Here is a 13,909-nt window from a genome sequence, read left to right as displayed (position 1 = left end):
ATACCTTCCTGTTTCTTGGTTTACTCCCTTGTCTGGGTGGAGCATATTCTGTGGTAACTTTCTGAGGAAGCGGACAGGGGATGCAAAGTTTTACAACTCTGACACCCATGAAATGTCTTTGTTCCATCTTCGTGCTTAATTGGTGGGTATAGAATTCGGATGGGTATAGAATTCTATGTTGGAAATCATCTTCCTTTAGCATTTTGGGATTTGCTCTTTTCCATTTTCATAGATTGTCTATTGCTGTGTTGAAGATTAGCCCAGACATAGCAGAGTGATGTCTTTTCTGCGGGTCAGGATTTGGGAAGTGGCTTAGCTAGTTGATCCAGCCTAGAGTCATTGGTAAGGTTGCCGTAAAGCTGTAGGCCAGGGCTGCAATCACCTGACCTTAACTGGAGCTAGAGGATCAGCTTCCCAGGCGGTTCCCTCACGTGACCAGCAAATCACACCGGTGGTTGCTAGGAGGCCTCCGTTCTTCCCCATGCGAACCTCTCCATAGGGACACTGAGTGTCCTCACAACATGGCGGCTGGCTTCCCAGAGCAACAGATCCCAGAGAGCCAGATGGAAGTTGCAGGGTCTTATATGGCCGAGCCCCAAAGTAACACACCACTTCAGCCATATCCCACCCACAAGCCTTACTCCATTTGAGAGGAGACTGCATACAAGGGTGTGAGGACCCCAAAGCAGGAAACTTTAAAGGCCATCTTGGATGCTGGCTTCTAGTTTCTGGTGTTGTTTGGGGAGCTCTAAAATAATTCTTTTCCTGATATTTTGTATGCAGATTGTTCTGTTTTCTCTCTCCTCTCTCAGTTTGTAGAAAAAATCATTTTTCTCTCGAGCCTTTTGAGATATGATGTGTAAACTTCTATTTTCATCTATTGTTCTGGGCACTGGGGACACTTTCAGTCAACAAACTCATGTTCTGTTTGGGGACATTTCTTTGCATTCTTTTCTTTATAATTTCCTCTCCTCTATTTCCTTTATCTCTGTCTGGAATTCCTCTTTCTTCAGTCTTTGACATACGGTACAAATCTGTTAATGTCCTCATCTTTACTGTTTTTCACTTCTTTCCTGCTCTATTTTCTGGAAGATTTCTTCCATCTTATCTTCCAAATATTTGATTGAGCTTTTCATTTCTATCATACTTTTTATTTCCCAAAACTATTCTTTGTTCTCTGAATGTTCTTTTTCTTTTTTTAATTTTTTTTAAAGATTATTTATTTATTTATTTGACAGAGAGAGAGACAGCGAGAGAGGGAACACAAGCAGGGGGAGTGGGAGAGGGAGAAGCAGGCTCCCCGCTTAGCAGAGAGCCCAATGTGGGACTCGATCCCAGGACCCTGGGATCATGACCTGAGCCAAAGGCAGACACCTAACGACTGAGCCACCCAGGCGCCCCCTTTTTATTTTTTTTTTTAAAGATTTTATTTGTTTATTTGTCAGAGAGAGAAGGAGCGTGGCAGGCAGAGGGAGAGGGAAAAGCAAGCTCCTCGCTGAGCAGGGAGCCTGATGCAGGACTCGATTCCAGGACCCTGGGATCATGACCTGAGCCGAAGGCAGCCGCTTAACCGACTGAGCCAACCAGGCACCCTGAATGTTCTTTTTAAGTAGTTTCCTGTTCTTGCTTCTTGTTCTTGCTTCTCTTTTCCCTCTGAAGATGTTAATGATTCTTTCACTTTGGTTTGGGGCATTTTCTCCTCCCTACTTTGTTTCTGTACTCTTTGGTTGGTTGGCTGATTTAGAAGACTCTCTCTCGTGTCTGAGGTTTTCCTTGAATGTTCTGCTCATATGTAAGAGTGGGGACTAAAAAACTATTTGGAAGCTCTGAGCACACGACTGGGGCTTGTCCGCTGAGTTTTCACCCCGGGAGACATGGCAGAGCCATTTGCCGGGAGAACCTTCCAAGTCAGTGTCCTCAGGCCCTTCCTCCTGGACTGGCCACACTTGTCCAGCAACAAGGGAGAAGCCTGCCTGGGGGGCTGCCTGGTTCTAGGAGTTGAATCGGGAGGACGGCTGGGGCTGTCAACATTCAGTCTATCTGCTCAGCACTGTTTTCTGGCTGTCCCTCCCTGCTCAGCGGGACTTAGAGTTGCTTTCTAGAGGGCAGTTTTCACCTGTCCGTCTGTGTTTCCAGCTTTCAAAATGGTGAGGCTGCCTCCTCTCCCATATCCCATCCTCATGCACACATGTTTTTAAAAATTCTCTTTCCCATCTTGCATAGGGAAAAAGTAGATGCAGAAGGGAGGGAGCAAAAATAGACACATCCCCAAGTCTCCCCAGAAGCCATCATTGTCTTGATCATTGTCATTGCCCACCCCCCCACCCCCCCGGCTGGCCTTGGAAGTCACACACTGAGGGAGGGAACACGGAGGTTAAGGGTAAGGGACAGAGCCAGGATTTATTCTGGGGCTGTGTCGCTCAGGTCCACCTCCTGGCTCCCAGAGCGACCTCCCCTCACTGCCTGACACTCGGGGCAATCCGGAGTCATGGGTCAACTCCCAGAATCCCAGGGTCAGGGAGGCTGGGGGCAGGGCCAGGCATTGGACAAACAGACCAAAGGTGAGACACCATGCGGCTCCAGACAGGGCCTGGCCAGCTGGACGGGTGCACAATGAGGTGAGTGGGAGCTCCCCCACCGCCTCCCCGGCAGGGGCGAGGGGTCAGAACAGGGCTCCTCACCCGCCCCCCTGCCGCCGCCCTCAGGCTGCTGGTCTTCCTGGGCTTGCTGTGGGGCTGGGCAGGCACACTCCCCGGCCCACAGTGGCCTGAGCCCATGTTTGGGCGCCTGGCATCGCCTGGCTTCCCCGGGGAGTACGCCAACAACCAGGAGCAGCGCTGGACCCTGACGGCACCCCCCGGCTACCGTCTGCGCCTCTACTTCACCCACTTCCACCTGGAGCTCTCCTACCTCTGCGAGTACGACTATGTCAAGGTGCCGACAGCTGGCAGGGGGGACGACCCGGACCCTCTCGAGGGCTGGGGGACAGGGACCCCTGGCAGCAGGGAGGGAGGGAGCGAGTGCAGGCCTTGCGTCTCGCCCTCCCTCCCCGTGACTCCAACCCTACAGCTGAGCTCGGGGAGCAAGGTGCTGACCACGCTGTGCGGGCAGGAGAGCACAGACACGGAGCGCGCCCCCGGCAATGACACCTTCTACTCGCCGGCCTCCAGCCTGGACGTCACCTTCCGCTCCGACTACTCCAACGAGAAGCCGTTCACGGGCTTTGAGGCCTTCTATGCAGCAGAGGGTGAGGCGAGAGGAGGCTGGGGTCCGGGGGAGGGACGCGAGATGGCCCATCTGCCCACGGGGTGACTCTGTCTTAGGCCAGGCCAGCTCTCCCTTCGGTCCCCTCACCTCCCCGAGGCTGGGTTCCTGCCAAACCAGCGGGCGCAAACCAGCGGGCGAGGAGTCCAGCCCTCCATCCAACACCAGCCCCAGGGCAAATATCAGTAACAGCTGTGACCCCTGCCCTCCGGCTGAGCCCGATGGTGTGCGGGGTGCTGAGCCAGGGACGTGCTCCTAGCGCCCCCCCGCCCCCCCGTGAGGCCAGGGCCCAGTGAGCCCCCCTCCGGATGGGAAGTGCAGCCCCACCGGCCTGAGCCCCGTTGAGGACACCCAGCCTGTGCTCCCTGTGCGTGGGCTTCCAGCCGAACACTTGGTTTCAGATAGGGGCTCCTGCAGGGACCCGCTGTGTGACCTCGGGCAAGTGGCTCCACCTCTCTGTGCTCCTCAGGAGGCTGCAGCAGGGTTTGCTGGAACCTGGGTCACAGCCCCGCTCCTTGGGCTCGTTGGCTGCTTCCGCCCGCTGGCCGCCCATTAGCTGCGTGACTTTGAGCAGGGACACTTAACCCGTCGCTCGTTTGAAAAAAGAGGGGTACTGACATCTCCCTCCAAGTGTTCTGAGGAGGTTATAATGAGCCTCGGCCTGTTCGATGCTTGGCCGGGCATCAGCCACTTCCAGACATGAGGAGACACCTGCTGGGTCAGCCGTGAGGCCGAGTCTGCTCCGGCCCCAGTACCGCCTCGGCTCCTCCCCCCTGACCCCCTGCCTGACCTGCCCCTCCCCCAGACATCGATGAGTGCCAGGTGCCGCCGGGACAGGCATCTCCCTGCGACCACCACTGCCACAACCACCTGGGTGGCTTCTATTGCTCCTGCCGCAGGGGCTACGTCCTCCACAGGAACAAGCGCACCTGCTCAGGTGAGCTGCACCCGTTCAGGTGAGCGGGGGCTGGGGAAGGTATGGGGCGGACACTGTGCCCAGGCCAGCCCCCACCTTGGCCCAGAATACAGCCAGCTCCTAAAAGCCATAAGTGCTCTGCCCAGGGGTCTGGAGGGACCACTGACCTTGGCCTACTGGGCACTCCTCCTGGCAGGCTGTCCCCTCCTGCCGTCTTTGATCTTCGGTCCCCTCCTGCCATCTGTCCATCGTTGACAATCCGGAATCCCTCCCCCTCCTCCGTTCCATCCTCGGCTCCCTCTCATGGGTCTTCAGCCCATCCCTTGGATCATATGTGTTGGGCCCCCACTATGTACCTACCGTGTCTGGGCTCTGGGCCCCTGTTACAGCCACCTCGCCCTCCTTGGGCTCCCAGGTTGGAGGAGTGGGGAACAGAGGCTCGGCTCACACAGGCTTCCCTGCACAAAACTTCCCAGTCGGGGCAGGGCGCGCTCAAGGCGGCTGGCTCCCCAGCAGGCCGACCCCTTTGGCCTCTACTGCCCGCACCCTCCAAGCTCCTGCCAGGTGCCAGGTGCCCAGATGGGAAACCCGGGGGTGCCCTGGGGAGGGGGCAGCCCCAAGCCTCAGTGCCGCCCCTGCCTTCCCCGGCTTGGGGCCTCTCCCCCAGTGTCTCTCCCTGTCTCTCTGTTCTCTCTTCCAGAGCAGAGCCCCTAGCCTCACCTCTGGCTCCGGTCTGGGTTGGGCCGAGATTGCTGCTACCTACAGCCCCCCATCCACCCCATGCATCCCTCCATGGACCTAAAAATAAACCTGCTTCCGGCTCCACCTACTGCTTCGTGTCTCTTGGGTGGCATGGTGGGGAGAGGGCAGTGGTGTGCACCCTGGCCCCCTCCACTCTCTCCCTCCCCTCATCACAGCCTGGATGAACCCTAGTTGGTGGGAACCCCCTCCATGGGGCCACTGTACTCTTTGCCAGAAAGCCTTGTCCAGCATCCCCCAATCCATTCTGTAGATGGGGCACTGAGGCCCAGAGAGGGACGAGGGCTTGCTTGAGTTCACACAGGGAGACCGAGCTCTCTCTACTCTCCCACTGGGTCCCCAGCGGCTGAGCTGGGAGCATCCTTGGACCAGCTCCTGTTCAGGGTATGACTCCTGCCCCAGGGGGGGTGGGCTGGGGGAGCCTGACCCAGAGCAGAAAAGCCCAGGGAGATAGCCATCGATGGGCAGGCTGGCCCCCCGCATCCAGGGGCTGTTCCCTCTGCCCTGTGGGGAGCAGGCCCACGGAGGAAGGTGGGCTGTGCTGGGACTCCTCGCTTCTGGGAGCCTCCCAGCTCAGACACCCTCTGCAGCCTGGGGTGGGGTTGGGCAGATGCCTCCCATGGCTGGTGCAGAAAGAAGCTCACTCTGCAAGCGCACGACCATCTGGCCTGGTGGGGAAAGAGGGCACCAGACATGCTTTTGATCAGTGTGAACTTGAACTTCCCACAACTAACCCCCAGGGCAGTGCCCAGACCCAGGGTGGGAGGGAAAGTGGACAAGGGGAGGCCCCTCTGTTCCCCGTGGGGACCCAGGGAAGGCTGGACTGGTCCCAGCTGGGTGCAGGTGGGAGCCCCATGGTGGATGAATTTGGGAGTTGCTGGGGTCAGGGGTGGATGAAGGACCCCCTCGTCTCCTTCCCCCTCAGCAGAGTCTAACCTCGCTCACTTTGTCAACCCCAGAGTTGTGACCCGGGCCCAGAACTCCCCAGGCCCAGGAGCCCCTGGGGGTGTGGGTGGGGTCCTGGAGGATGTACATCTGAGTGCCACCTGTTTCAGCCAAATCCAGGAAGCCCAAGAAACTCTAGATTGTTCCTTCACCCATGAGGTGGGGTGTTCGATCTGACTGGGCCAGAGGGCAGTGAGGGCAGCCAGGGGGGGCGGAATCAGGCTGCTGGCACCTTCTCACAGCGCCCCGTCCTCTCTCAGCCCTGTGTTCAGGTCAGGTCTTCACCAACCGGTCGGGGGTGCTCAGCAGCCCTGAATACCCGCAGCCGTACCCCAAACTCTCAAGTTGCACCTATGGCATCCAGCTGGAGGAGAGGTTCAGCATTATCCTGGACTTTGTGGGGTCCTTCGACGTGGAGACACACCCGGACACCCAGTGTCCCTACGACACCCTCAAGGTCCGGCTCCCTGGGTCTAGACCTCCTCTGGCTCTGGCGGGTCCGGAGGTGACAGAGCCCCTTCTGCTTTCAGATTCAAACAGACAAAGAGGAATATGGCCCATTTGTGGGACAACGTTGCCCCCTAGGATTGAAACTAAAAGCAATGCCATGACCATCACCTTTGTCACTGATCAGTCGGGGGACCACACAGGCTGGAAGATCCACTACGCCAGCACAGGTGAGGGCAAGGGGGTCTTGGATCCCGGCAGCAAGCTCTTCCTGGAGGGTCGAGGAGCTACATAGGTTGGAACTCTTCCTGACTAGGCCCGGGGAGTGCAGGGGAGTCGAAAGTTTTCCTCGGCCCTCTAGGGTTCCTGGCTGGGTCCGAAAAGTAAACTGACAAAGACAGATCAACAGGAGAAAAACATCCACACTTACGTAATGTAAGGTCTACGTGGCATGGGAGACTTCGCAAGGCAGGAAAGACCCAGAGGAACACTTAGGCTTGCGTATTTCTGTGTGGGGGGTTTGCAGAAGAGGAGACAGTCATGGGGGATAATGACAGGTTAAGGCAAGTGTTGTAAATGGGGGAAACTTAGCAAGGCCTCTTTATTTGGATTCTTCTTGGTTCCCTTTGTCTTTGGAGATAAGGATGCTCCTTCCCTCCTGGTATAGGGAGGGCAACTGTCACGTGACGGTACGTGAGGGTCTTCTGACTGTGATGGGGAAGAAGGGTGAGGGAGGGGGCAGAGGTCCGAGGGATCTCCCTGCCTCTGTTTTCTCAAACTCCTTCAGCTTAAAATACTCAACATGCCCAGGAGCTGTATTTTGGGGTAGTGCGTCCTGAACTCCATCAGAAGACAAACCAGGTTTGAGTGAGGGTGGTCTGTGAGACAGTGGTCCCTAAGGGGAAATGCCACCCACGCACCCACCCACCCACCCACCTCTCCCTCTCTTCACTCCTTCTCTCCCTCCCTTCTTGCAACCACCCATCCACTCAACCGGCCCTCCTTCCATCTGTAGGAGAGGAAAAAATAATTTTCCCTCTGCCCTCCTAAATTCTTGGCTGGGACCAAGAAACAGATTAACAAGAGGAAAACAAACACGTTTGTTAAGGTGTATGTCTCATGCATATGTGGGAGATTACCCACGGGAGAATGGGGACTTAGAACTCAAGGCGTCAGTACCACCTTCAGCTAAAGACAAAAGAGAGGAGGGCGTGGGGGAAGCCAGTTATGGGGAGGTGCCCATGACTGGGAAAAGTACGGTAAACGAAAGTAAGGTTTGTTATACAGATGTAAGACCCTGCCTTCTCCAGGGACGAGTTTCTAGTGATTTAGTCATCCTTCTCCTGGGACGGAGAGGGAGACGCTCTTAATGGACATTTCTTGTGTGAATATAAAGTTCCCTTACAAAAGGATAACTTTTGCTCTGTTTTCAGACCTTCTCCTGTGTCTGCTATTTCTGAAAATAATCAGCTCAAAATAATCCTTATGCCAAAGAGGCATATTCTGGAGTGCCATATTCTGCCACCCTTCATATCCATCCATCAAAAACAAAAAACCAAATTCCACTGAGTAAATTTGAAGGCTTAACTGGCTTTATTAAATGATTTGTGAATTGAGCAGCATCCCATCTACCAGGTGGAGGGGAGCTCTGAAGGGAGTTGTACAAAATGGAGGGTTTTCATAGGAAGGAAGGTAGGGCAAGAAAGATAATAAGCAAAAGAAAAGATTGTTCTAGGCAAGATCACCTTCTCCTGGTGATCATGCATCTCTCCCAACTTCTCTCCTTCCTTGGCTCCCTCCTTCCTTCCATCCATCCATCAATCCATCCATCCATCCATCCTTCTTTCTTCCATCCATCCATCCTTCCTTCCTTCCATCCATACATTCATCCATCCATCCCTCTTTCCTTCCATCCATCCTTCCATCCATCCATCCATCCTTCCTTCCTTTCAACCATCCTTCCTTCCTTCCATCCATCCTTCCTTCCTTCCATCCATTCATCCTTCCATCCATCCATCCATTGTTCCTTCCTTCCTTCCATCCATCCTTCCATCCATCCATCCTTCCATCCATCCTTCCCTCCCTCCATCCATCCATCCTTCCATCCATTCTTCCTTCCAAAATCCATCCATCCTTCCTTCCATCTATCCATCCATCCATCCTTCTTCCTTCCATCCATCCATCCATCCTTCCATCCTTCCATCAACCCATCCATCCTTTCATCCATCCATCCTTCCTTCCTTCCACCCATCCATCCTTTCTTTTTTTTTTTTTTAAGATTTTATTTATTTATTTGACAGAGAGAGACACAGCAAGAGAGGGAACACAAGCAGGGGGAGTGGGAGAGGGAGAAGCAGGCTTCCCGCCGAGCAGGGAGCCTGATGTGGGGCTAGATCCCAGGACCCTGGGATCATGACCTGAGCTGAAGGCAGACGCTTAACGACTGAGCCACCCAGGCGCCCCCCCATCCATCCTTTCATCCATCCATCTGTCCTTCCATTCTTCCGTCCTTCCATCCATCCATCCTTCCATCCATCCATCCTTCCTTCCTTCCATCCATCCATCTATCCATCCATCTTTCCATCCATCCATCCATCCATCCATCCATCCATCCTTTCCTTCCATCCATCCTTCCTTCCTTCCTTCCTTCCAAAATCCATCCATCCTTCTTCCTTCCTTCCTTCCATCCATCCATCCATCCATCCTTCTCTCTAACCAACCACCCATCCAGGAAGCTTAGAGCTCAGGTTTGGGTGTCGGACTGCCTAGGTTTGTGTCCAGGCACAAACCTGTTTCCTGATTATGTGACACTGAACCTCTCACAAAACTTTTCTGAGCCTTAATGTCCCAATTATTCCAATTGAGGACAATGTCTCCTTCAAAAGGTGTCAATTCGTGGGCTAATGCAGGGAAAGCATTGGGTGCAGGGTGTGGCATAGAGGAAGCAATAATTGGATTAAAGGGATTGGGGTAGTTTTTAAATTAGAAAATTGGATTAGAAAAGATTAACCCTTGGGCCACCTCTGTTGGAAATGTGGGAAGGGGCGAGACTGGTTGGTAGGAGGGAGCCCAGCACTATGAGAACAATTCGTTTGTCTCCTGTTCATTTCTGAGTCTTTCATTTTCCTGTAGGTCAAAGTAATAAAACTTCTACAACCGAGGTGCTGGTTTCAGAGTGACTCAAAGGGGGAGTCAGGTCTGCCAGGCTGGTGGGGGAAGGGCCAGGACAGAGCCTTGAGGCTTGTGTGAGGGAGGGAAGGTGCCAGCCGGGCGCCGGCCTATGCTGTCCCTGGAGGTGGGGACTTCAGGCCTGCAGGGGACTGAGAGCTGCCCTGGGACACACAGCTGGAGGGAGAAGGTGACTCAGCAGAAGACTGGCACAGGCCGAGGGGGAGCGATGGGGGTGGGCTGAAGCCTTGGGGTGACAACAGGCCAGGGTTTGGGGACCAGAGTGAAGGACCTCTCCTTGGAGGCCTGCACACTGTGGGCACGTACGTGCTCTCAAGGGGAAGCAGGAGGCTTCCTGGGTGCCGGAGAGGACCTGGACCCCAGGTTTCCCCGAGCAGCGAAGGCCATGCCACAGAGCTGTTGTGGGGGGTCACATGCACCCACTCTTGCCCAGCCCAGGTGCTTTACATCCGGCCTTCACGACAACCCTGGAGGGTGAGTGACTGTTCTCCCCTCCGCATCTCACAGCTGAGGAAACACGCACACGGAGTTGAAAGTAACTGCTGGGAATGCGGTCTAGCTCTTTTCCTCCAACCGACACTGTGGCTTGGTTTTGGGCCGCGTGGCTCAGGTTCCCGGCGCGGAGCGGACGCTGCCCTGCGGGTGTGGAGGCCGCCCCGGCTCCCCGCGTGCCCGCCTCTCTGGCAGCCTTGGCCAAGGCCAGGCCCGGCTGCAATTCCTCATTTGGGCAATAAGCGACCCAGTGTAATCTTGCCTTTGGGGTTTTAAATCTGACGGACTCTACCCCACTTGCGGCGAGCCCTTTTTGTGATGAGGGACCCATGTATAAATCAAGCCCTTTAAATGGCTAAATTCAGAGCGGCGCGCTGGAGACCGCATCAAAACCCCTCACTCAGCCCGGCCTCCCTCTCCGCCCCACCCCCAACAGCTCAGCCCTGCCCTGGTCCGGTGGCGCCACCTAATGGCCACATCGCGCCGGTGCAAGCCGAGTACATCCTGAAGGATCGCTTCGCCGTCTTTTGCGAGACCGGTTATGAGCTTCTCCAAGTAAGTTAATACAAAACCGTAAGTGCAGCAGGATCGCGATCGGTCTGATAACGCATAACATGTGCGAAAGTGGGAAAAGAGCTGTGGTCAGCATGCTGGTTTCTTTTGCCTATGACTGAACAATACAAATCAAAGAAAACGCGGCTGAGAAGAGAGATGGCTAATGGAGAATTTTTTATTCTTAGGAATTGTGCCTTTATACAAAGAGCTTTAAAAAGGCCTTTGATTGAAAGCTGGTGATTAAAGTGGACTCCTCCGTCACACATCACAGCAGCTCTTGTAAAGCGGCTGAAACAAGGGAAGGATGAGTTTGCCATCCTCCTTCCACCTGCTCTGCGAGACCGCCTTGCATTAAATGAGGCCCCGCCCCCTGGCCACGTGATGACCTTAACTGGCCACCACTCCTGGGCCCACAAAAAATTAAACGGCCCTGGGAAACAGTATATTCTGCAAAGTTATAAATAGTAACCTCTGTTAAGGGAAAGGGAGGGTAATTTTTAAAAATGCTTACTGTGTTGCTTTAGGGGCACAGGTAAGGGATTAACCTTCTTCAAAATTGTCACTGAATCCCAGTGGTAAAAAGTAATAACACTGAAATGATAGCTATTCAATCCAGTCCTGTGGAGGGACAAATCCTCCTCCCCCCCTCAAAAGAAGGCACTTTTCCCACCTTGCAAAGTGCCCCGGGGAAGGCTCTTTCCCACAGCTCCTTGGACTGCAAACCTCTTCAGTTTCTGATCTGAAAAAAAAAAAAAAAAGAAAAAATTAAAAAATCATCCTTCTCTCCTTTTAAGCATAAAGGCTTCTTCTGCCAAAGTGATCTTTCATAAACTTTAGAAAAATGTTTCTCCGTAAACAATACTAGCAGTAAAAACTGAGAATACACATGTGAAGCTTATCAAAGTATTTTTAATAACTGTCCTGCAGCTAATGGCCACAGGCTAGAAAAATCCAGGCACACCCGCTCTGTGTTGGAGCAGGTTCGCCTTCCCCAGATTCCGACCACCCCCCTTTGGCACTTTATATAAAGAACTGGTGGGAAATCAGCAGGAACTTATGAGATCTGATGTGTTCTTGGATTTAAGGGGAAAGCAAGAAATATTCATAAACTGCTGCAGAGGCCCACATTTGATTCCTACAGTGCCAAATACATCTTGAAAGAGGAGATCCATCCCTCTGTAGGGAACAAACCCCGCAGAGCTACTGGGGTGTGTCCAGTCATGTGGGTGTGGCACCCCACGCCGGGCACCGCCCGAACCACCCCCCCCAACCCCCCCCAGAGGAACCAGTGTAGGAGCACAGCCTTGGGGCGTGGCGTCATGATATAAACAAGGTAAGTAATATTTGCTGAATTCTTCTTTAGGGTGATTTGCCCCTGAAATCATTTGCTGCCGTCTGTCAGAAAGATGGATCTTGGGACCAGCCGATGCCCACGTGCAGCAGTAAGTCCACGTGACCATGGGTCCTGGGGCGGCTTCTGCTGCTTTGCCTGCTTTGATCACTGCTTCTGGTGTTTTTGGAAACGGTCTCCTTATCAGGAACTGAATTTCAAAGTTGCTTCTCTTCCCCAGCCTCTCTGTGCACTTACAGGTTCAAACGGAACCAAGCTACCAGGAAAAGTATTTCCTTTGGAAAAGCATGATATTTAAAAATATTTTTCCAGGTGTAAAATACTCATTGAGGATGGGAAAGAGAAAATGAAACCTTTTAATTCCCACAATCCCACTGTTACGACATCCCTCCAATCACACACATCTCTCACACGTGTGTACACACACACCAAACTGGGGTGAGGGGGTACATTACCATTTTGTAAGCATCACATCTTATTTTAAATATTTTTTCAATTATAAAATACATGTTAATTAGAAAAAATAAATTTACAAAAACATAGTGAGAACCTCTCTTGCCCAAATCCCCAAACTACTGCTGAGGGTTTAGGGCCCATTCCTTCATTCCTATGCTGTATACATGAAGGGATTTCACTATTATATACTTTTTTAAAATTACATTTTTTTAGGATTTTTAAAAAAAAATTATTCATTTAACAGACACCAAAAGCACAAGCAGGGGGAGGGGCAGAGGGAGAAGTAGGCCTCTGGCTGAGCAGGGAGCCCAACACAGGACTCGATCCCAGGACCCGGGGATCATGACCAGAGCTGAAGGCAGACGCTTCACCCACTGAGCCACCCAGGCGCCCCCGCTATTACATACTTTTTAACCAAAATGGGATACTAAGTCTGATCGCACTGTGCTCTTTCCCTCCACGTCGTCGGGATCTCTTTCCACATCAATCCCAAGTATTAGCAGAGCCGCTCACTCATCCTTGTTAACGACAGCATGGAGCCCCCACCGCAGTGCTCCCAGATTTTCACTATTACATACACTGCTGTAGCGAACGCCCCTGTAAATATATTTGTGCATACTGCGTGCAAACGTTTCTCCACAGAATTCCTAGGGAATTTAAATATTTTCATTTCATAAATTTACATTCCCACCAATGAGACTGTCAATCCTTAGTTCAAAAGCAGCAGAGCTGGGAGGAGTGAGAGGTCTGGATTTGAACCCCAGCCGGGCCACTTTAATTAAGCGAGTTGGGTGTGGGCATCTCCACAGAGAAGTGGACAGCACTTGGCACAGAACCAGGCACACAGCTATGAAGTTGCGGAAAACGACTTAAATGTAACCTTTTAAAATATCCAGAGAAATCCATCGAATTTTAGCTCTTCTGTGGGAACCAGACTTCTAGACTGCACTTGGGCTCCTAAACTGGGCAGTTATTTCACCTTAATTATGTCCCCACAGGTGTGCATTTTAATGCAAAGTCAAGGTATTATGACTTCCGGGTCCCCTACACATTTTTGAAAAGGAACCTAAGAAGCAGCCAAGTCCTTCTTTGTGTTGTTCTTTGACCTTTAAGACCAACCGAACTGCAAACCGAGGACCATTTTCTGGGGATCCAGCCCGGGCAGGCACGTGCAGCCTGGCCCGGTTCTTCCCTCCGAGCAGCTGCTTGCGGCAGACCTGGAGGTTAGAAGTCAGGGCGCCCGGCACCTGCGTGACTCGGTGAAGCGTCTGCCTTTGGCTCAGGTCAAGATCCCAGGGTCCCGGGATTGATTCCCGCATCGGGCTCCCTGCTTGGCGGGCAGCCTGCTTCTCCCTCTTCCCCCTGCTTGTGCTCTCTCTCAAATAAGTAAAATCTTTTTTTTTTTTTAAGATTTTATTTATTCATTTGAGACACAGAGATACAGACAGGGAGCATGAGCAGGGTGAGAGGCAGACAGAGAGGGAGAAGCAGGCTCCCCACCGAGCCAGGAGCCCGATGCGGGGCTCGATCCCAGG

The 13,909-nt window shown here is 53.1% G+C and overlaps 2 protein-coding genes across 4 annotated transcripts; both read left to right on the top strand.

The window, feature by feature from the left end:
- The first annotated feature begins 2,452 nt into the window (after nucleotides 1-2,452).
- LOC145721185 (mannan-binding lectin serine protease 2-like) lies at nucleotides 2,453-5,005 on the top strand. Of its 3 annotated transcripts, none has more exons than XM_081817473.1 (4): nucleotides 2,454-2,618; nucleotides 2,706-3,247; nucleotides 4,070-4,201; nucleotides 4,881-5,005. In XM_081817473.1, the coding sequence occupies exons 1-4, from the start codon at nucleotides 2,572-2,574 to the stop codon at nucleotides 4,892-4,894; spliced, it is 735 nt and encodes a 244-aa protein (XP_081673599.1). In that variant the 5' UTR covers nucleotides 2,454-2,571; the 3' UTR covers nucleotides 4,895-5,005. The 3 variants fall into 3 exon arrangements, with proteins under 3 accessions (XP_081673598.1, XP_081673599.1, XP_081673600.1); XM_081817474.1 differs by lacking the exon at nucleotides 4,881-5,005 and having other exon boundaries at nucleotides 2,457-2,618; nucleotides 2,706-2,934; nucleotides 3,070-3,247; nucleotides 4,070-4,874; XM_081817472.1 differs by lacking the exon at nucleotides 4,881-5,005 and having other exon boundaries at nucleotides 2,453-2,618; nucleotides 4,070-4,874.
- Nucleotides 5,006-5,399: 394 nt separating this feature from the next.
- LOC145721030 (mannan-binding lectin serine protease 2-like) lies at nucleotides 5,400-12,023 on the top strand. Its single transcript, XM_081816821.1, has 5 exons — nucleotides 5,400-5,470; nucleotides 5,899-5,968; nucleotides 6,087-6,561; nucleotides 10,449-10,567; nucleotides 11,931-12,023. Exons 1-5 carry the CDS (start codon nucleotides 5,400-5,402, stop codon nucleotides 12,021-12,023), a joined length of 828 nt encoding a protein of 275 aa, XP_081672947.1.
- Nucleotides 12,024-13,909: the final 1,886 nt, after the last annotated feature.

Source organism: Leptonychotes weddellii, chromosome 4 (genome assembly GCF_054177405.1).
Source record: "Leptonychotes weddellii isolate Sample4059 chromosome 4, ASM5417740v2, whole genome shotgun sequence".
NCBI lineage: Eukaryota > Metazoa > Chordata > Mammalia > Carnivora > Phocidae > Leptonychotes > Leptonychotes weddellii.
The sequence above is the reverse complement of the archived record's forward strand: the minus strand, read 5'-3'. Positions and strand labels throughout refer to the sequence as shown.